The 22126-nt window shown below is 42.5% G+C and overlaps 1 protein-coding gene across 2 annotated transcripts in view; it reads right to left on the bottom strand.

The window, feature by feature from the left end:
* The window catches only part of GPATCH1 (G-patch domain containing 1), a 55712-nt gene that overhangs the window by 31709 nt on the left and 1877 nt on the right, over window positions 1–22126 (bottom strand). Inside the window, exons 2-8 of one of the 2 annotated variants that reach the window (XM_027515996.1) lie at window positions 16781–16915; window positions 7467–7552; window positions 5661–5821; window positions 3400–3497; window positions 2479–2537; window positions 1490–1732; window positions 122–269 (exon numbers count right to left, since the gene is read on the bottom strand). In XM_027515996.1, the coding sequence (XP_027371797.1) occupies window positions 122–269; window positions 1490–1732; window positions 2479–2537; window positions 3400–3497; window positions 5661–5821; window positions 7467–7552; window positions 16781–16915 (930 nt within the window). The remainder of the gene's footprint in view (window positions 1–121; window positions 270–1489; window positions 1733–2478; window positions 2538–3399; window positions 3498–5660; window positions 5822–7466; window positions 7553–16780; window positions 16916–22126) is intronic. The other variant, XM_027515997.1, reaches the window with a different exon arrangement.

The raw sequence follows: 22126 nt of genomic DNA on the forward strand, positions 1-22126 counted from the left end.
CATCTTTGACCAATGACTTCCTGCTCCACAGAGGCTGACCCTCCAGTATCGATTGTGCAATCCCTTCTTCCTGAGGTCCTGACACTTTGTCCTACCATCAGCTGTGGGCCCATGGAATTACCTTTCTGACTTTTATACTGCCTGGGTGCTGTCCAGCCATACAGTCCGTCCCCGGGCTCCTCATCCTTCAAAACAGTATCATACTTGGATAGAGTTTCTGTGGCATAGATATCGTCATCTTCCTCTTCCAGGGCACCTACACCAAAAGCCTTTAAAAACAGAATTTCACACTGAGCAATTTCAGGTTTTTAGTGTATGCCTGCATTGAAGGATGAAGCTACTATAAGGATATGACTGATCAGACCACATTAGCACTTGGAGATCACCAAGACAGAAGCGAATGGGAGCCCCAGATTAACACATGGATCCTGGCCTTTTGGAAAACAATGACCAGAGGGGAATGTCCCGCCTCCTGTGCTGCAACTATCCTCCAGGCTCAGCAGCAGCCATGGTCAGGGTCCCAGTGCAGGAAGAGAAGTGGAGAACAAACCCAAGCAGCAGTACAGCAGGGGAAATGAGACCTCCAAAAGGAAAAAGGAAGAATGTTCATCTACTGAGGCCAGGGTTGGTGACCAGGGTCTAAAGACCACTGCTACTCAAAAGGCTGCCAAAGGAACTCCTAATCTTTGTAGGAAATGGCCAAGAACAAGTATCACTTTGTGATTAAGGATTGGGTAAAAAAAAAAAAAAAAAACATGTATAGGAAAGAAAAGGATCTCTGAGTCGATTTGAGAGAACAGGCAATCAGGAAAAGCTCTCCATCTCCTCAAAGGTCAAAACCAAGTCTCCCAAGTAAACCCTACACCCAAGTTCCTGACTTAGGGCTTGCAGCACTGGGAAAGAGTCAGAGAGGTAGTAAAACGTGGACCTGAATTTGGAGAGGCAAACTGTGATTCAACTATTAATTAAATCAAAGAGGTAAGTGTGGTTTTCTGCTCAGCCCAGCAGGGGTATGGGAAAGCAAGTCTCACACCTAGAAATGTGCAAACTCCACCAAGAACATTAGGTCACAGGATGACGTATTCAAATCAGGAGGGAATGTTTTAAATATCTTCAGACAAGCTCTTAAGGAAAATACAAACCCTTTAAGATCTTCATTTAGTCAATCAATAATGAGTGCTCACCATGGGGCAAGGGCTTCGAAGGTGGCACTAGTGATAAGGAACCCACCTGCCAATGTAGGAGACATAAGAAATGTGGGTTCAGTCCCTGGGTTGGGAAGATCCCCTGGAGGAGGGCATGGCAACCCACTCTGGTATTCATGTCTGGAGAATCCCATGGACAGAAGAGCTTGGTGGGCTGTAGTCCATGGAGTCGCAAAGGATTGGACATGACTGAGGCAACCTCGCAAGCATTCACATGCATGCTGCTGTATGACAATTCTTCTTTGTCAATGATTCCCTGTCTATAAAACAGAAAACACTTTTACCTGGCCTGAAATTCCCAGTTTTCTTCCTTTATTCACACCAATGTCTCCAAGAAGATCGCCGGTCTCTTCGGGTCCCCCACTAAAAAGATTAAAATGTTCTCCTGAGGTTCCAAACAGCGCTTGGTGAGGATCCAGGCCCTTGTAAGCCAGTCCGTGTACATTATCTTTGGGTGTGAAATCCACGGGTGTGACATCCTTGGGTGCAAAGGTCACATTTTCTGGCAAGTAGTCATCATCTTCATCCTATTTTCAGCGTTTAAAAAGTGGAATGCAAGTGAGTCACTGCTTGGCGTAAAGCCTGTAAAATACCATTTTCAAATGCCATGATTCATTCCCCAGACAAGAGTAATCATACTTTCGTTTCTGCTATCACAGATCACTAAATCAGGCCCCCAAACAAGTGACACTAACACAAACAACTCCATACTTTGGAACCTTTTTTTTTTTTTAAGTTGAAGTACAGTTGATTTACAATGTTATGTTAGTTCCAGGTATACAATAAAGTGATTCAGTTTAATAACATATATCGTTTTCAGATTTCTTTTGCATTATAGGTTATTTCAAGATATTGAATACAGTTCCCTGTGCTATACAGTAGGTCCTTATTGTGAGCAACTAAGCACACACACACACACACACACACACACACACACACACAGTGTATATATTTTAATCTCAAACTCCCAATTTATCTCTCCCCCTTGGCCTCATCACTCTCTCCTTTGCTAACCATAAGCTTGTTTTCTATATCTGTGAGCCTATTTCTGACAAACAATTCCACTTTAAGAATCTGAACAGACTGGGGGCATCAGTGGGGTTGGCATGCTGCTGAATGCATTATCTGGCATAATGAGGACAGTTTTAGGGTATGGGTATTTCCCTGTAATAGGATAGGACTGATTTCTAAAATTTTCTGACCTTAAATTTCACATTCGTAAAATAACAGGTGCTAGTGTGCCAAACTGAAGGTCAATTGTTCTATACAATACCTCAGATCCTTCAGAGCCTCCAGGGGGTAATGCACAACCATAGATTTTTACTCCAGGATCTATCAAAGAAATTTCAAATGCATTAGCCAGGCGTGACTAGAAATATAGAAAGCTGATTCACTGACACACTTCAGAGGAAGATGGCTGAGCCTGTAAAAGGTGCTCCAGCTTTAGCGTCGGGCACTCGTCACTCGGGTATTCCACCAGCTCCTGCCCCACCTGCACTCTGGCGACAACGCACACAGTGACGAGCCACTACCGCCCAGAGCCACAGGGAACCGGAAGGAAAGCACTGCTTCCTCCCAGAGTTCACAGTCTGGCTGGGGAGACCACAGGACAGGAATAAACAGAAAATAACCATGTTAAGCTCCAACACTGTTTTGGTAAAGGTAGGAAACAAGAACTTTCCTAGGCTGCTGGTGGGAATGTAAAATAGTACAATGTATCTCGCATTACAGGTGAAAAACCTTAAAATATGTGCACATCACTTGACCCAGCAACCTTATTGCTAGAAACAGATAGTCATCAAAAATGTATGCTGTAGGGGACTTCCCTGGTGGCCCAATGGCTAAGATTCCACACTCCCAATGCAGGGGGCCTGGGTTCAATCCCTGGTCATGACATTAGATTAATACACACCATAACTTAAGAGTTCATAGGTCCCAACTAAAGATCCCACATGCTGCAATGAAGAGCAAATATCCCGAGTGCCGTGGCTAAGACCCAGCACAGCCCAATAAATAAATAAATACACAATTTCGAAAAAAAAAAAAAAGTCTGCATGGCACAACTAAGAGTTTGCATGCCACAACTGAGGCAGCAAGGATCAAAGATCCCACATGCCGCAACTGGGACCTGGCACAGCCAAGTAAATATTTTTTAAAAGTATGCTGCAGAATTGATAGTAATCAATATACATACCAGGTTTCTGTCGGCGTGGTCTTCTCTTTACTCGAGGACCAATTCCTTGTCCTTCCTTCCAACCCATTTTTCTTAGCAATTCAAAACCAACAGATAATCTAGGATATCAAGGTACCAACAATGAACTTTTTAAAACACCAAGGAACAGCAGGAAACAAGCAACTCATGTATCTGCCATGCCTGAGCCCTTCTCCCATCCCTGTTAGGACTGCATGGCCCTGCTGTTCTCACTACAGCTGACTGACCTTGGGGAAGTCCATCAGATGCCTCCTCTCCCAGGGCTTTGGGACAGGCACACAGATGCCAAGCATGTGGCCTGGGAAGACATGATGGTCTGAGGTTGCCAAATCAGGCCACATGCCCAGGAGCAGAACAAGGAGGTATGCAGAATGGGAGGGTAGAATGAGGAGAGACTCCTTAAAATTGTGAGGCAGGGGGTCAGAGGGAAGCTGCACCAGCTCCTAATAGCTCTGCAGCCTCCAGTAACACAGCCAGTGGCTAGAGTTCTAGAGTATGCCATGTAGTAACAGCACAAGGTCCTTTTAGCAAAACCCCCTTTTGTACTCAAGCTAGGCTAAGAGGGCTTCTCCTACTTGCAGCCAAATTAACCTTAATTAAGATTCAGTTCAGTTCAGTCACTCCGTCGTGTCTGACTCTTTGCGACACCATGAATCGCGGCACGCCAGGCCTCCCTGTCCATCACCAACCCCCGGAGTTCACTCAGACTCACATCCATCGAGTCAGTGATGCCATCCAGCCATCTCATCCTCTGTCGTCCCCTTCTCCTCCTGCCCCCAAATCCCTCCCAGCATCAGGGTCTTTTCCAATGAGTCAACTCTTCGCATGAGATGGCCAAAGTACTGGAGTTTCAGCTTTAGCATCATTCCTTCCAAAGAAATCCCAGGGCTGATCTCCTTCAGAATGGATTGGTTGCATCTCCTTGCAGTCCAAGGGACTCTCATGCAAAATGCCAGGCTGGATAAATCACAAGCTGGAATCAAGACTGCCAGGAGAAATATCAACAGCCTCAGACATGCAGATGATACCACATTAATGGCAGAAAGTGAAAAGGAACTAAAGAGCCTCTTGATGAGGGTGAAAGAGGAGAGTGAAAAAGCTGGCTTAAAATTCAACATTCAAAAAATGAAGATCATGGTGGCCAGTCCTATCACCTCATGGCAGATAGATGGGGAAAATGTGGAAACAGTCTCAGATTTCATTTTCTTGGGATCCAAAATCAATGCGGACGGTGACTGCAGCCATGAAATTAAAAGATGCTTGCTCCTTGGAAGAAAAGCTATGACCAATCTAGACAGTGTATTTAAAAGAGCCATCACTTTGCCAACAAAGGTCCATCTAGTCAAAGCTATGATTTTTCCAATAGTCATGTATGGATGTGAGTATTGGACCATAAGGAAGGCTGAGCACCAAAAAATTGATGCTTTCGAACTGTGGCGCTGGAGAAGACTCTTGAGAGTCCCTTGGACAGCAAGGAAACCAAACCAGTCAATCCTAAGGGAAATCAATCCTGAATATCCTTTGGAAGGACTGGTGCTAAAGCTGAAGCTCCAATACTCTGGCCGCATGATACAAAGAGCCAACTCACTGGAAAAGATTGAGGGCAAGAGGAGAAGGTGAGTAACAGAGGATGAGATGGCTGGAAGGCATCACTGACTCAATGGACATGAGTTTGAGCAAACTCAGGGAGATAGTGAAGGACAAGGAAGCCTGGCGTGCTGCAGTTCATGGGGTTGCAAAGGGTTGGACATGACTGAGCGACTAAACAACAAGATTATCATACATAGGCAAGGCAGTGATGCCAAGATCAGAGAAGTCAGAATTAAACTCTTCTAGGGATGTCCCTGGCCGTCCAGCAGCTAGGACTCTGAGCTCCCGATGCAGGGGACTGGTTTCCAACCCTGGTTAGGGAACGAGATCACACATGCCACAACCAAAGATCCCACAGTGAGTGTGTGAAAGTCGCCCAGTCGTGTCCTACTCTTTGTGACCCCATGGACTATGCTGTCCATGGCATTCTTCAGGCCAGAATACTGGAGTGGGTAGCCTTTCCCTTCTCCAGGGGATCTTCTCAACCCAGGGATCGAACCCAGGTCTCCTGCATTGCAGGGGGATTCTCTACCAGCTGATCCCACAAGCTGCAACTAAAAGAGCCTGCATGTCAAGATCAAGGGTCCTGGAAGCCTCAACCAAGACCCACTGCAGCCACATAAATGGATTAATTACAAAAAAATCCTTCTTACTTCGCTGGTGTTATCAGGTCATCAAGCAAAGTGGCTCCAGGAATAGGGGCAGTAGCCGCTGCTAACTGCCGGGCCTTTTCTCGTATCCGATCTTTGGTTTTAGAAGCAAAATCATCTGTGGTAACGATTGATTTAGGTGCTATCCCAAATTCACTAAGATCCTTAAAAAAAAAAGACAAACAGAATTACTCACATTATTTGGAAAGTAATTAAGTATGATACATCACATGGCTTTATTTCTCTGAAAAAAAAAAAAAGTTAAAACTACGAAACTGAGTTAAGGATCAGCAGAGAAGCTGATTTTCACAGTGATTTTGGATAAGTTAAGGCCAGCGGCCAACAACAAAGTTGCTTGACAGTGGCTGCTCAGTGAAGCCACTAGAGGCAATGCCATGCTAGGAAGACAGGAAGTAAGGGCTGTATTGTTTGTTCTTCTTGGACAATATCTCAAAGGTCAGTGTGAAGAGGGTAATTTTAGAGTCGCAGTCAGCAAGTATTCAGGAGCACCTCTGTGCCAGGCTTAGTGTTAGGAGCTTTTGCATTTAGTGAAGCAGTTACCGTTGGCAGCCTGTCCAACAACCAAGGCCCTTTCCTCTTTCCCCACGCCCTGAGGCTGTCCAGGCACCAGCCTTGCTCTGAGCCACCGTGCACTTCAGGATTGGTGTCTCTGGTGGGGTACGGAGGGTTCAGGAGATGGGCAGTGGTTCATGTCTTATCTAAGCCAGGCATTCTGATCCCATTTTCCCTGCCAGGGACTGCTTTAAGAATGGGTATAAGAGAATTCACCAGAGCAGATGTGAGGGAAAACCACCAGATGGTTTCTTTGCTCTCAAGAAAAGATTCCAAGAAGAAAGTCCTCCTTCCACTGGGTAATGTCATCACAAATGTGCCACCTCGAACTACCACAGCCACCTCACAACGGCAAAGAGAGCTCATGTAAGGACAAGCTGACGTGCAGAAGATTACTATGAACCTGGGACCCTGCTGACATCCAGACTTGTTTCATTAGATAGGCTTCCTCATAGATTATGCAGGTCAAACAGGAAAAGGGCCACCCCTGGCCTTTCACCTGCAGCCTAAAGCATGCCCATATAAGCACTTTACTTAATCTTTATCCCAAATGAACCCATGAATAGGTTTTAAAGAACGGGTTTAATTTTACAAGAAAACAGAGCCCAACCTTTGGGCTGCAGGACCACTTTAGAACCCCCCACTGTTTACCCTAAGAAGCTGGTGGTCTTGGTCGCTTTAATGAGACACGCAAATGCCTGCGTGGGACTTCCTTTCACTTCTTTCTCCAGTCATTTACTCCTCCTTAAACAGCAGTATGGCATCACCAACTCAATGGACATGAGTTTGGGTGAACTCTGGGAGTTAGTGATAGACAGGGAGGCCTGGCGTGCTGCGGTTCATGGGGTCACAAAGAGTCGGACACAACTGAGCGACTAAACTGAACTGAACTGAAACAGCAGTATGTGTTTTAAGAGTCGCTGTGGAAGGCTATGGACTCAGCTCAGCAGACGTTGCACTTTTGGGGCAATTGGGGCATTTTCAAGTAAATTTGCCAATATATGACCTTCTGCTTACACTCTTGACTTTAGAAACTGGCACTAGCCTGTTCAGGCAGTACACCAATGAACGAGAATCCATTCACATACAGGGCACTATAAAGTCCAAATACCGAAAAGATAAAATCTTACAAAGAGGAGATCATACACTGGACGTTCTAGGAAGAGAGAAGGTGCTACAGCAACCACCCACCCATATCCCACTGGCAAAGTGGTGGTTATAGTTCTGCACACCCACCTCTTCATCCATAAAATCTTCGGGACCAAGAACAGACTTGTCTGCTCTGTTCTGTCGTGAAGACACGAAGGAAGAGGGTGTCCATCCTTGAAAGAAAAGAGTTTAGAACATTATAATCATAGATGGTATTTTGGTTTATGACTAAATAACACATATGACGGAGAAGGCAATGGCACCCCACTCCAGTACTCTTGCCTGGAAAATCCCATGGACGGAGGAGCCTGGTGGGCTGCAGTCCATGGGGTCGCTAAGAGTCGGACACGACTGAGCGACTTCACTTTCACTTTTCACTTTCATGCATTGGAGAAGGAAATGGCAACCCACTCCAGTGTTCTTGCCTGGAGAATCCCAGGGACGGGGGACCCTGGTGGGCTGCTGTCTATGGGGTCGCACAGAGTCGGACACGACTGAAGTGACTTAGCAGCAGCAACACATATGGAATTGAAACCTCCAATAACTACAAATTCTCAGTGACTTCTCAGCTCACTGCTTATATAGACACAATTAGGCCACATAAACTTATTAATTTCCAAGTGCCCTGTTGTCAGAACTTAGGGGATACAGTGAGAAATTCTTCTTTCCCCAGAAGAATTTGCAACCAAGAGAAATCAAATTATACACTGAAACTTAAACAGTGGGTTGGACACGACTGAGTGACTGAACTGAACTGAGACGATTGAACAGAGAGAACTCCAAGGACTTAGAGGAACATGGAGCCACAACATGGCAGGAGCCTGGGTTCCTGAGCCAGCAATTCAAAAGGAGGCTCCCAGAAGAGTCATCAGAGCAAAAACACACACTCCCTTACTCTCTCATGTGCAGGAACCCTTCGTCTTTGAGTCCTCAGCTCAGAGCTCTGTGCCTGGAGCACAGCGGGATCATCGGACTACCTGATGGTTGAGTGGATGAAAAGCTGCATGGATAAAGAGCGTTCGGGCCCTGAGCCTTTGGAGTGGGAGCACTGATTCCAAGATCTTAGACTACCAGGGAACTAACCCTAGAGAATATCAAACAGTGAGAACTCACACAAAGGAAACCACTTGAATACAAGAGCTGGCATCACCCAACCTCCAGTAGCACCCTGTGCAGAACGCCTCATCTAAACAACAAACAAAACAAAAATACAAACCCGATCATCAGCAGACAGGATTACCACCTCCCTCAGCCTTGGCCATCAGAGAAAAAACAAACAAAAACTCAGCACAGATCTCACCCTATACAAGCTTACACAAACCACTGGACCAACCTTAGGAGGGCAGAAACCAAAAGGAAGAAAGAATTCAACCTTGAAGCCTGGGAAAAGGAGACCTCAAACACAATAAGTTTAAAAAAATAATAATGAAAAGGCAGAGAAATACTACACAAATGAAGGAACAAACTAGAAACACAGAAATCCAAATAAATGAAGAGGAAATAGGCAAACTATCCGAAAAAGAATTCAGAATAACGACAGTAAAGATGATCAAAAACCTTGAAAACAAAACGGAGAAAATGCAAGAATCAATTAACAAAGACCTAGAAGAATTAAAGAATAAACATGCAGAAACAAACAACACAATTATTGAAATTAAAAATACTCTAGAAGGAATCAATAGCAGAATATCTGAAGCAGAAGGACAAATCGGTGAGCTGGAAGATAAAATGGTGGAAGTAATTTCTGAAGAACAGAATAAAGTAAAAAGAATAAAAAGAACTGAGGACAGTCTCAGAGACCTCTGCAACAATATCAAATACACCAACATTCGAATTACAGGGGTCCCAGAAGAAGAAGAGGAAAAGAAAGGGTATGAGAAAAATTTCAAAGAGATTATAGTTGAAAAATTTCCCAACATGGAAAAGGAAAGAGTCAATCAAATCCAAGAAGCACAAAGAGTCCCATACAGGATAAACCCAAGGAGAAACACACCAAGACACATACTAATCAAACTAACAAAGACTAAACACAAAGAAAGAATATTAAAACCAGCAAGGGAGAAGCAACAAGTAACATACAAGGGAAACCCATACTCTTAACAGCTGATCTTTCAGCAGAAACTCTGCAGGCTAGAAGGGAATGGCAGGATATTTTTAAAGTACTGAAAGGGAAAAATCTACCACCAAGATTACTGTACCTGGCAAGGATCTCATTCAAAATTGATGGAGAAATAAAAAGCTTTTCAGACAAGCAGAAGTTAAGAGAACTCAGTACCACCAAACCAGCTTTACAACAAATGTTAAACGGACTTATATAGTCAAGAAATACAAGAGAAGAAAAAAGATCTACAAAATCAACCCCAAACAATTAAGAAAATGGCAATCAGAACATATATATCAATAATTACTTTCAATGTAAATGGATTAAAAGCTCCAACCAAAAGACACAGACTGGCTGAATGGATACAAAATCAGGACCCATATATATGCTGTCTATAAGAAACCCACTTCAGACCTCAAGACACATATAGACTGAAAGTGAGAGGATAGAAAAAATGTATTCCATGCAAATGGGAAGCAAAGAAAGCTGGAGTAGCAATCCTCATATCAGACAAAATAGACCTTAAAATAAAGAAGATTACAAGAGATAAGGAAGGACACTAAATAAATAATGATCAAGGGATATAAGAGGAAAACATAATAATTGTAAATATCTATGCACCCAACATAGAAGCACCTCAGTACATAAGACAAACACTAATAGACATAAAAGCAGAAATTCACAGTAACACAATAATAGTAGGAGACTTTAACACCCCACTCACACCAATGGACAGATCATCAAAACAGAAAATTAATAAGGAAACACAAGTCTTAAATGATACATTAGATGAGACAGATCTCATTGATATCTTCATGACATTCCATCCAAATGCAGAAGAATACACCTTCTTCTCAAGTGCATATGGAACATTTTCCAGGAGACATCATCACATCGTGGGTCACAAATCAAACCTCAGTAAGTTTAAGAAAAGTGAAATCATATCAAGCATCTTCTCCAACCACAACACTATGAGACTAGATATCAATTACAAGAAAAAAACTGTAAGAAACACAAACATATGGAGATTAAATAACACATTTCTAAGGAACCAGCAGGTTACTGAAGAAATCAAAAGGGAAATAAAAAAATTTCTAGAAACAAATGACAATGAAGACAGGACAACTCAAAACCTATAGGATGCAGGAAAAGCAGTTCTAAGAGGAACTGCTACTGCTGCTGCTAAGTCGCTTCAGTCGTGTCCGACTCTGTGCGACCCCACAGACGGCAGCCCACCAGGCTCCCCTGTCCCTGGGATTCTCCAGGCAAGAACACTGGAGTGGGTTGCCATTTCCTTCTCCAATGCATGAAAGTGAAAAATGAAAGTGAAGTCGCTCAGTCGTATCCGACTCTTAGCGACCCCACGGACAGCAGCCCACCAGGCTCCTCCGTCCATGGGATTTTCCAGGCAAGAGTACTGGAGTGGAGTGCCATTGAAAGTTCATAGCAAAACAATCCTACCTCGAGAAACAAGAAAAACATCAAATAGACAACCTAACTTTACACCTAAAACAACTGGAAAAAGAAGAACAAAAAACACCCAAAATTAGTAGAAGGAGAGAAATCATAAAGGTCGAAGCAAAAATAAATTTAAAAGAAATGAAAGAAACAATAGTAAAGATTAATAAAACTAAAAGCTGATTCTTTGAGATGATAAACAAAATTGACGAACCTTTAGCCAGACTCATCAAGAAAAAAAGAGAGAAGAATCATATCAACAAAATTAGAAATGAAAAAGGAGAGGTTACAACAGACAATGCAGAAATACAAAGTATTATCAGAGACTACTATGAACAACCATATGGCAATAAAATGGATAACCTGGAAGAAATGGACAGATACTTAGAATAGGTCAATCTTCCAAGACTGAACCAGGAAGAAATAAAAATTATGAACAACACAATTACAAGCACTGAAATTGAAGCTGTGATCAAAAATCTCCTAAAAAACAAAAGCCCTGGACCAGATGGCTTCACAGGAGAATTCTATCAAACATTTATAGAAAAGCTGATGCCTATCCTTCTAAAACTCTTTCAAAAGATTGCAGAGTAAGGAACACTTCCAAACTCATTCTACAAGGCCACCATCACCCTGATACCAAAATCAGACAAAGACAACACAATAAAAGAAAAGTACAGGCCAATATCACTGATAAACACAAATGCAAAAATCCTCAACAAAATTGTAGCAAACAGAATTCAGCAACACATCAAAAAGCTCATACACCATGATCGAGTTGGGTTTATTCCAGGAATGCAAGGATTCTTCAATATACACAAATCAATCAGTGTGACACACCATACTAACAAAGTGAAAGATAAAAACCATGTGATCATCTCAATAGATGCAGAAAAAGTCTCTGACAAAATTCAGCACCCATTTATGATTAAAACTCTTCAAAAAATGGGCATAGAAGGAACCTATCTCAACATAGTAAAGGCCATATATGATAGGCCTACAGCAAACATTATACTCAATGGTGAAAAACTGAAAGCATTCCCCCTAAGATCAGGAACAAGACAAGGGTGTCCACTTTCACCACTATTATTCAACGTAGTTCTGGAAGTCCTAGCTACAGCAATCAGAAAAGAAAAAGAAATAAAAGGAATCCAGATCGGAAAAGAAGTAAAGCTCTCACTGTTTGCAGATGACACGATGCTGTACACAGACAACCCTAAAGATAGTATCAGAAAATTACTAGAGCTAGTCAGGGAATTTAGCAAAGTTGCAGGATACAAAATCAATACACAGAAATCACTTGCATTTCTATATACTAACAATGAAAAATCAGAAAGAAAAATTAAGGAATCAATCCCATTTACCATTTCAACAAAAAGAATTAAATATCTAGGAATAAACTTGCCTAAGGAGACAAAAGAACTGTACACAGAAAATTATAAGACACTGATGAAAGAAATCAAAGACAACATAAACAGATAGATATTCCATGTTCCTGGATAGGAAGAATCAATATTGTGAAAATGACTATACTACCAAATGCAATCTACAGATTCAGTGTGATCCCTATCAAACTACCAATGGCATTTTTCACAGAACTAGAACAAAAAATTTCACAATTCATAAGGAAATACAAAAGACCTCAAATAGCCAAAGCAGTCTTGAGAAAGAAGAATGGAGCTGGAGGAATCAACCTTCCTGACTATTATACTACAACCTTCCCAATTATACTACAAAGCTACAGTCATTAACGCAGTATGGTACTGGCACAAAAACAGAAATCTAGACCAACAGAACAAGACAGAAAGCCCAGAAATAAACCCATGCACCTATGGGTGCCTTATTTTTGACAAAGAAGGCAAGAATATACAATAGAGCAAAGGCACCCTTTTCAATAAATGGCGCTGGGAAAACTGGACAGCTACGTGTAAAAGAATGAAATTAGAACACTTCCTAACACCATACACAAAGATAAACTCAAAATGGATTAAAGACCTAAATGTAAGACCTGAAACGATAAAACTCTTAGAGGAAAACATAGGCGGAACACTCGATGACATAAATCAAAGCAAGATCCTCCATGACCCACCTCCTACAGTAACGGAAATAAAAACCAAAGTAAACAAGTGGGACCTGATTAAACTTAAAAGCTTTTGCACAGCAAAGGAAACCATAAGCAAGGTGAAAAGACAACCCTCAGAATGGGAGAAAATAGCAAATGAAACAACAGACAAAGGATAAATTTCCAACATATACAAGCAGCTCATACAACTCAATGCCAGAAAAACAACCCAATCAAAAAGTGGGAAAAAGACCTAAACAGACATTTCTCCAAAAAAGACATACAGATGGCTGACAAACACATGAAAAGATGCTCAACATCGCTCATTATTAGAGAAATGCAAATCAAAACCACAATGAGATATCACCTCACACTGGTCAGAATGGCCATCATCAAAAAGTCTACAAACAATAAATGCTTGAGAGGGTATGAAGAAAAGGGAAAGCTTTTGCACTGCTGGTGGGAATGTAAACTGATGCAGTCACTGTGGAAGACAGTATGGAGATTCCTTAAAATACTAGGAATAAAACCACCATATGACCCAGCAATCCCACTCCTAGGCATATACCCTGAGGAAACCAAAATTCAAAAAGACACATATACCCCCATTGTTCATTGCAGCACTATTTACAGTAGCCAGAACATGGAGGCAACCTAGATGTCCATCGACAGATGAATGGATAAAGAAGTTGTGGTACATATACACAATGGAATATTACTCAGCCATAAAAACAAATGCATTTGAGTCAGTTCTGATGAGGCGGATGAACCTAGAACCTATTATACAGAGTGAAGTGAGTCAGAAAGAGAAAGAGAAAAAATCGTATTCTAATGCAGATATATGGAATCTAGAGAAATGATACTGAAGAATTTATTTACAGGGCAGCAATGGAGAAACAGACATAGAGAAGAGACTTATGGACATGGGGAGAGGGGAGGAGAGGGTGAGATGTATGGAAAGAGTAACATGGAAACTTACATTACCATACATAAAATAGATAGCCAAAGGGAATTTGCTATATGGCTCAGGAAACTCAAACAGGGGCTCTGCGTCAACCTAGAGGGGTGGGATGGGGCAGGAGATGGGAGGGAGGTTCAAAAGGGAGGGGATATATGTATACCTATGGCTTATTCATGTTGAGGTCTGACAGAAAACAACAAAATTCTGTAAAACAATTATCCTTCAATAAAAAAATAAATTAAAAAAAAACAAAGTTGGAGGATGTGAAGCGCACGGTGGACCTGAGCAGCCACCTGGCCAAGGTGACGGCCGAGGTGGTCCTGGCGCACGCGGGCAGCGGCTCCTCGCCCCGCACCGCCTCCTTAAAAAAAAAAAAAACAAAAAAACAAAGTTAAACAGTGAAAGGAACCCAACTAGATCTGAGAAGAAAGATGTAAGATCACCTTAAAAGGAAGGACATCTCTAAGACCACCAGGATAGCAAAATACACTAATATATCAAGGGGCTTCCCTGGTGGCTCAGCAGTAAAGAATCTGCCTGCAATTCAGGAGCCGCAGGAGACACGGGTACAATCCCTGGGTTGGGAAGATCCCCTGGAGGAAAGCATGGCAACCCACTCTGGTATTCTTGCCTGGAGAATTGTGTGGACAGAGGAGCCAGGCAGGCTACAGTCCATTGGGTTGCAAAGAGTCAGACACGACTGAAGCAACTTAACACACACACACTAACATATCAAAGAAACACTACGTCAGGTGCACTAGTCAGCCATGAAAGGATGCAACCTGGTTAGTCTAAGGGTGGGTTTCCCTGGTGGTTCAGACAGTAAAGAATCCGCTGGCAGTGCGGGAGACCTGGGCTCAATCCCTGGGTTGGGGTGATCCCTTGGAGGGGGAAATGGCAACCCACTCCATCATTCTTGCCTGGAGAAGCCCATGGACAGAGGAGTCTGGCGGGGTATAGTCCATGGGGTCGCAAAGAGTCAGACACGACTGAGCAAGCTAGCATAGCACAGTCTAAGGTCAGCAATGGCCATCCATACCAGGCCCCCAACTCCATCAAATTCCCGAGTCCTATAACTAACACCCCTGTTCCCCACTCATGGTTACCAAGGCTGTGCTGTGCCTGCAGAGAGAAATTGCACTGGAGGTCAAATTTATCCATAACCCTCTAAGATAAACTGTTTTAATTTTCTCTCACGTCCCTTCTGACTTCTGCCAGAGTCTTGAGGAGCTGAGGAGTATGGAGCAGACCTATACCCAGTATGTGGGTGGAGCAGGCTTCCAGGACAATTTGGGAGGAACTCCAGGAGAGTGAAGATCAGCTCTCCCAGGGAATACACTGGGCCGGGCAGCTTCCCCATTTTGGATTCCTACAGTCTTTGCCCTGTAGCTGCACAGTGCTTGAATCTGTCACTCCCAAAGGTAAGGAGATATTCCATTGTATTAACATATCACAGTCTATCTGTGAAGACTAATCATTTGAGCTGGTCTTACTTTTTAATTATAATATACATACAGCCATAATTATAGCCATCAGCAGTGTACTCGTATATTTCTTTCTTCACCAGCCCTACTGCCATTTTTAACATTTTATAAATATGCTTCTTTAATAGTGCCTTAGTTATTTAATTTTGCTTTCCATAACAATAAAGCTGAACATTCTATGTAGCATTTCTGGAGTAAACTGTTCAAATACTTTGATCATTTGCTCACTGAATTGATCTTTATACATCCTTGATATTGAACTTTAAACCATCTTATTTACCCTAATTATTTTTCTTACCTGCTTTCTACCTTCCACTTTCTTGTATTGTTTTCCATCTTTATTTTACTATCATTGTTATGTATGAGTAATTTTTTTTAAAAATCTATGACAGATTTGGCTCATCTTGTTCTTAATAATTGCTAGGTGAGTTAACCAGTCATTTTAATTCATATTTGATATACGTAAGTCATTTTCTTTCAGTTTCTCTGTTAAAACATTTTTTAAAAACATACATTAAACAGTACAGAATTTACGATGTTGCATAATGTAAAAAATTTGGTTGATTTTTCTTTTCTCCAGGTGGACAACATGTACTAACAGGTGATACTGTGGACCCCAGGGTCAAGACCTGCAGTGTCTTCACCCACAGAATAGCTGTGACACCTGCCCTCCTTAGGCACTGAGTCATGTGAGGTGATGGTGCCGAGTGACTGCATGAGAGCCCTGCCCGAGGTGAGACAGAGTAGAAACCAGAAGTCACCATCATCATTTAATCACCTGGTTGCGTGGTGCTGTGCTAAGTCACTCAGTCGTGTCTGACTCTCTGTGACCCCATGGACTGTAGCCCACCAGGCTCCTATGTCCATGGGATTCTCCAGGCAAGAATACTGGAGTGGGTTGCCGTTTCCTCCTCCAGGGGATCTTCCCGACCCAGGGATTGAACCCTCATCTCTTAGGTCTCCTGTATTGGCAGGTGGGTTCTTTACCAGTAGTGCCACCTGGGAAGTCGTTATCTGGTTAGGATGTATCTATTTTTTTTTTAAGTCAAACCTTCAGGTTGTAATCAATAAACAACACACAAGTTCACTCTGGAAACATCCAAAGAACACAAACGACTACAGTATACTGACTGGGTTGGCCAATGCCTTTCCATTACACTGTGCAGGAAAACCCAAACAAACTTTTCAGCTAACCCTATACTAACATGTTTTTTAAAGTTTTTTTATAGGGAGCATTGCTGGGGGTGGGGGTGAGGGGGGCAGAGGAGTGAAAATCTTATTATATTTCAATCACTTGCTTTAGCCATACAGTAGCCGTAATTAAGAAAATCCTACCTTCTTTTGAGCCAACAGTGTTGAAGTAACCAGCAGAGAAACCTCCACTAAAGGCTCCATGAAATCGTTTATACCTTCCTTTTTCATCTCTGACGGTCTGATCCTGGAGAGGAATCGGCTTCTTTGGTCTCTCACCTGAAAAAGAAAAAAAAATTTTTTTTGAATGAGAGAGAAGGCGGTGGAAGGTTATAGAGGATTTAGGGCAAAGATCACTGTTTCCTTTATTTATTTTTTGGCCACGCCACACAGTTCACAGAAGTTCAGTCCCCTGACCAGGGATCCAACCCAGGTCCCCCACAGTGGAAGCACTGAGTACTACCCACTGGACTGCCAGAGAAGTCCGAAAGATCATTTCTTTAAACATAATGAATTGTTCACTTCTTGTAGTTTCAAATATAATTCAAGTTGCTTTTCCTAGATTTTAATAGAGTGTGTAGCTTAGGAAACAATATATTTTATCAATTAAAACAATATATTTAATATTTTATATATATTTTCTTTATAGTTCTAAGAAAAATTCTAGATATCTCTTTTAATATTTATATTAGAAATATGTTTTAACAAAAATGGCCTGATTTTCCCACTAAGTTCCATTATGAAACTGAATCACACTGGGGCAAGGGTTCCAGCCCATGGAGGTGAAACATGCTGGCAGTCAGGCAGGCAAGCTGCTGGAGTGGCCCAGGGCGTGCAGAGAAGCACTTCTACATCTCTTCTGGAAATTCATGGTATCCCTGAGTCCAGAATTTTCCCACTGATATTGCCCATTTTCCCCAAAGCTTAAGTTTCCTTATTTCTGGAACTCTCTTGATTCCACAGTTTTATTGTTGTTGTTTAGTTGCTAAGTTGTGTCTAACTCTTTGCAACCCCATGGACTACAGTTACTGTTCTTTAAATGTATTACTTTTCCTACTTTGTCGGAAAGGGCTGAGTTGCTAAATCATACAAACTAGTGAGTGAGTGTTAGTAGCTCAGTCCTGTCAGACTCTTTGGAACCCCATGGTAGCCCACCAGGCTCCTCTGTCCATGGGATTCTCCAGGCAAGAATCCTGGAGTGGGTAGCCATTCCCTTCTCTGGGGGATCTTCCCAACCAGGGATCAAACCTGGGTCTCCTGCATTGCAGGCAGATTCTTCACCGTCTGAACCACCAAGGAAGTCCAACAAAATATTACACAAACAAAAAAGGAATTTAAAACATTTTAGCCTTTGGGCTTCTCTGGCTTAAGCCCAGTGGTTAAGACTCTGGGCTTCCATCACAGGGGCACAGGCTTGATCCCCGATCAGGGAACTAAGATCCCACATAACATATGTGTTTGTGTGCTTAGTCTCTCAGTTGTGTCTAACTCTTTATGACCCCATGGACTGTAGCCCACCAGGCTCCTCAGTCCATGATTTTCAGCCAAAAAAACCCAAACAAACAAAAATTTCAGCCTCACCTATGAATTCCCTATGTTTAAAGTTTCAGGTACCACAGCACAAAGTACTGCCTAATTTTATCAATTCCAATGAAAATGTCTGTATCTATTGAAAATTAAAAGTAACCATAAAGTTATTTTCAAACATTCAATTCAGAAAGCAAGTTACATAGTAGTTAAGTGCTCCAAGTGGAGTCACAGCAAGCCCACTTTTACTAGCTCTGCGATTCTGGTCATCTTAACCTCTCTGTGCCTCAACTTCCTCATCTGTAAAATAGAGATGACACTAATAGCAACATCTATTTCATTGAGTTGTTATGCAAATTATATCAGAAAATGCATGTAAAGCGCTTGGTAAGAAGAGGGACACACAAATAAATACCTTTAAAGTACCAGCATCTATTGCTATTGGTAGTAGTCAAGGCTACGGTCTTTCCAGCAGACATGTACAGATGTGCAAGCTGGACAGTAAAGAAGACAGAGCACCGAAAAATGGATGCTTTCGAATTGTGGTGCTGGAGAAGACTCTTGAGAGTCCCTTGGAAAGCAAACCAGTCATTCTTAAAAGAAATCAACCTTGAATACTCCTTTGAAGGACTGATGCTGAAGCTGAAGCTACAATATTTTGACACCTGATGCAAACAGCTGACTCATTGTAAAAGATCCTGATGCTAGGAAAGATTGAAGGCAGGAGAAGAGGGTGACAGGATGAAACAGTTGGATAGCATCACCAATTCAATGGAGATGAACTTGGGCAAACTCTGGGAGATGGTGAGGGAGAGGGAAGCCTAGCAAGCTGCATGCAGTCCATGGGATCTCAAAGAGTCGGACACAACGTGGTGACCAACAAAGTAGTAGCACATACAGTAGGTAAGACATGTCCTAAGGCCCTTGGGCACCTGTGACTGCAATAATTAAGCCAGTCACTACTTCTGGATAATGGAACAAAAAGTAAGCAAATGTTTAGCCTCATAGTCCTAAATTCTTACTTGTAGCTTATGGAGGCTTTAGGTCATTTCTAGAATATAACCTACCCTCCTACTTGCTAGGTTTGTGACCTTAGGCAAGTTTCTTGATTTCTCTAAGCCTCAGTCTCCATGACTACAAAATCAGGGTAATAACTAAACCTTGTAGAATGGTGCTAAGGATTAAAAACCACATGTGAGGAGCTGAGCACAGTCGTTGGCCATAGCAAAGCTTGGTTAGTATAAGTTAGAAAGTTCATTTCATTCTCAAGAACTGAATCACAACTTGGGTCCCCCAGTCCACGATTTTCACCATTTCTTAGAAATGCAGCCCACACGCTCCATTACTGCACGCGCACCTGGCACAATTCCAGGCTAAGTTGGAGTGGCGCATCCATGCTGGATAATTCCTAGGTAGGTGGGACTGACTTGTACACCATAGCTCGGTTAGCAGCATCCCTAGCCTGTAACACTAGATGCCAGTAACACCCCTGTCCCAATAAAGCATGACAACCAAAAATGTCTCCAGTCATTGCCAAAACTCCCTTGGGGGGCAAATTCATCCCTAGTGGTGAACCACCGGGTTAAGGCAAGAGAGGACACGTCCCACCAACTCAAGGTTCTGTCTTGCTTGGTTCTCCGGGTACCCTGAGCTGAAAATGGAGATGAGATTGGTCGACAACTAAGCAGAACCCAGCAGCATATGCTGGGGGCCACGCAGTGTGGGAGCCGCTGGGCTCCATGGGGCTCCTGAGCGAGAGGCACCACCTCTAATCACAGCACAAGAAAACTCCAGGGGGAGTGGCATTTTAGGGAGGTCTATGATAATTATCACTACCAATAATAACTACTCCTTTCCTTTCACACATATTATCTCGTTTATCATACCCTGATAAGGATACTCTGATTAAAGAAGTGCCTTAAGTTCCACAACCAATAAGCACAAAACTGAAATCAGATTTCAACACAAGTCAGGGACGCAACCCATTCTGTCCTTTACTTGACCCCCCCAGGAGTTTACTGAGGGTCTTCCGGAGGAAGCAGGTCTGTTCTAGACCTGGGTGTGGAAAACTAAACACAGTTCCACTCCTGTTCCCAGGGCACTCAGAGTCCAGCAGAGGAGACCTGCGTATATAGGAACTGCTCTGACAATGTGCAAGGCCCATAACATCAGAGTCACCCAGAGGCATTCATGCCATCAGTAAACAGTAAACAGAAGGTCTAAAAGGGGAAGGTAAGATGTTAGAGAAAGTCATACAGTCTGACTGGAAGGAAGCCATGGAATATGGAACCAGAAGAGCAGATGGGGGCTTCCCTGGTAGTCCAGTGGTTAAGAATCTGCCTGACAATGCAGGGGACATGCGTTCGATCCCTGCTCCAGGAATATCCCACATGCTGTGGGGCAGCTGAACCCTTGCAACACAACCACTGAGCCCATGCTCTAGAGCCTGTGCTCTGCAACAAGAAGCCACCACAATGAGAAGCCCCTGCACAGCAACAAAGAGTAGCCCCTGCTCGCTGCAACTAGAGAAAGCCTGCACACAGCAATGAAGACCCAGAACAGCCAAAACTAAATAAACACATACATAAGAAGGACAGATGGTGCAGCAGCCATGGAACCCAGCGCTGCAGGGTCCAGGTATGTCCTGTGGCTGACTGGGAGTTAAAGACAGTTTTAAGTGGGAGAATCACAGCACCAAGGAAGAAGAAAATGGTCCTAAATTAATCTGAGTGCAGGATGAGCTGGAGATGAGAAGCCAAGTGAATGTATCTAAGGGAAGATAAGATAAGCCCCAAGGCCCCTTTCTTCCAGGCCAGAGCACCTATGTGTCTAAGAGTCTGTGTATACAGATCAGTCATTGTCTCTTTTTTTTTTTGAAGGTTCTGTTTCTTTTTTTCAATTGGAGTATAATTGCTTTACAATGTTGTGTTAGTTTCTGTTGCACAACAATGTGAATCAGCTATTTATATATATGTGTGTGTGTGTATATATATATCCCTCCCAAGCCCCCATCCCAACTCTCTAGGTCATCACAGAGCACTGAGCTAAGCTCCATTGTCTTTTAAGATTTTTTTTTAATGTGGATCATGTTTTAAGTCTTTATTGAATTTGTTACAATATTGCTTGTTTTATGTCTTGGTTTTTTGGCCCCAAGGCACGTCGAGTCTTAGCTCTCTGACCAGGGATCAAACCCACACCCCCTGCATTGGAAGGTGAAGTCTTTTAATCACTGGACCATCAGGGAATCCCTTCACTGTCTCTTAACCAATAAAACTTTCTGTCATGGCCAGCAACTTTAATTAAGTAATAGTCTCTCCTCTACCAATGTTTGTCTAACCTGTCACTAAAGTTTCAAAGCAGGAGGTAAAAGTGGTTATTGGTCTAGTATGTTATATTGTAAAAGGTAGTCAGAGTGTGTTTTAACTTCAAAATGCTTAGGTAACGATGAATCAGTCCTCAAAAACTTCTAGTGATGAGAAGATAAAAGATGATTTTAGGCCAGGAAATAAAAAGTTCACTCTACTTCAAAAGACTGGCTAGACCATTAGGCTTCATTCCAGATTCTGTACACCATCAATACAGGAAGAATTAGAAAAATGTAGATCAAATAGTTGATGACTTACAATGTCATTTCACAAGGAAACAACCATGAACAGAAATATAGAAATGACCCAAACTCCTTCCTGACAGGCTATAATAACCTCCACCCATGCATGTTTAACCCTTCCTCATTCTGCATACCTAAATTCCAACCAGTTTTCAGGGGGTCCTATCCTGCCTTCTCAGGTTTCCCTGTTAGCTTGTGCAGGTTATTTCTTCTCTACTTGACATACGTTAGCGCTTGTGAATCACATACTTATGTTTTCAACTAGATTTGAAACTTCTTGAATCAAGTATCTTTGTCAATAAATTCCTTGGGATCATGGGATGATGTGTTTGCTGATACAGCTACTGTGATCTCAT

Source organism: Bos indicus x Bos taurus, chromosome 18 (assembly GCF_003369695.1).
Source record: "Bos indicus x Bos taurus breed Angus x Brahman F1 hybrid chromosome 18, Bos_hybrid_MaternalHap_v2.0, whole genome shotgun sequence".
Taxonomy (NCBI): Eukaryota; Metazoa; Chordata; class Mammalia; order Artiodactyla; family Bovidae; genus Bos; species Bos indicus x Bos taurus.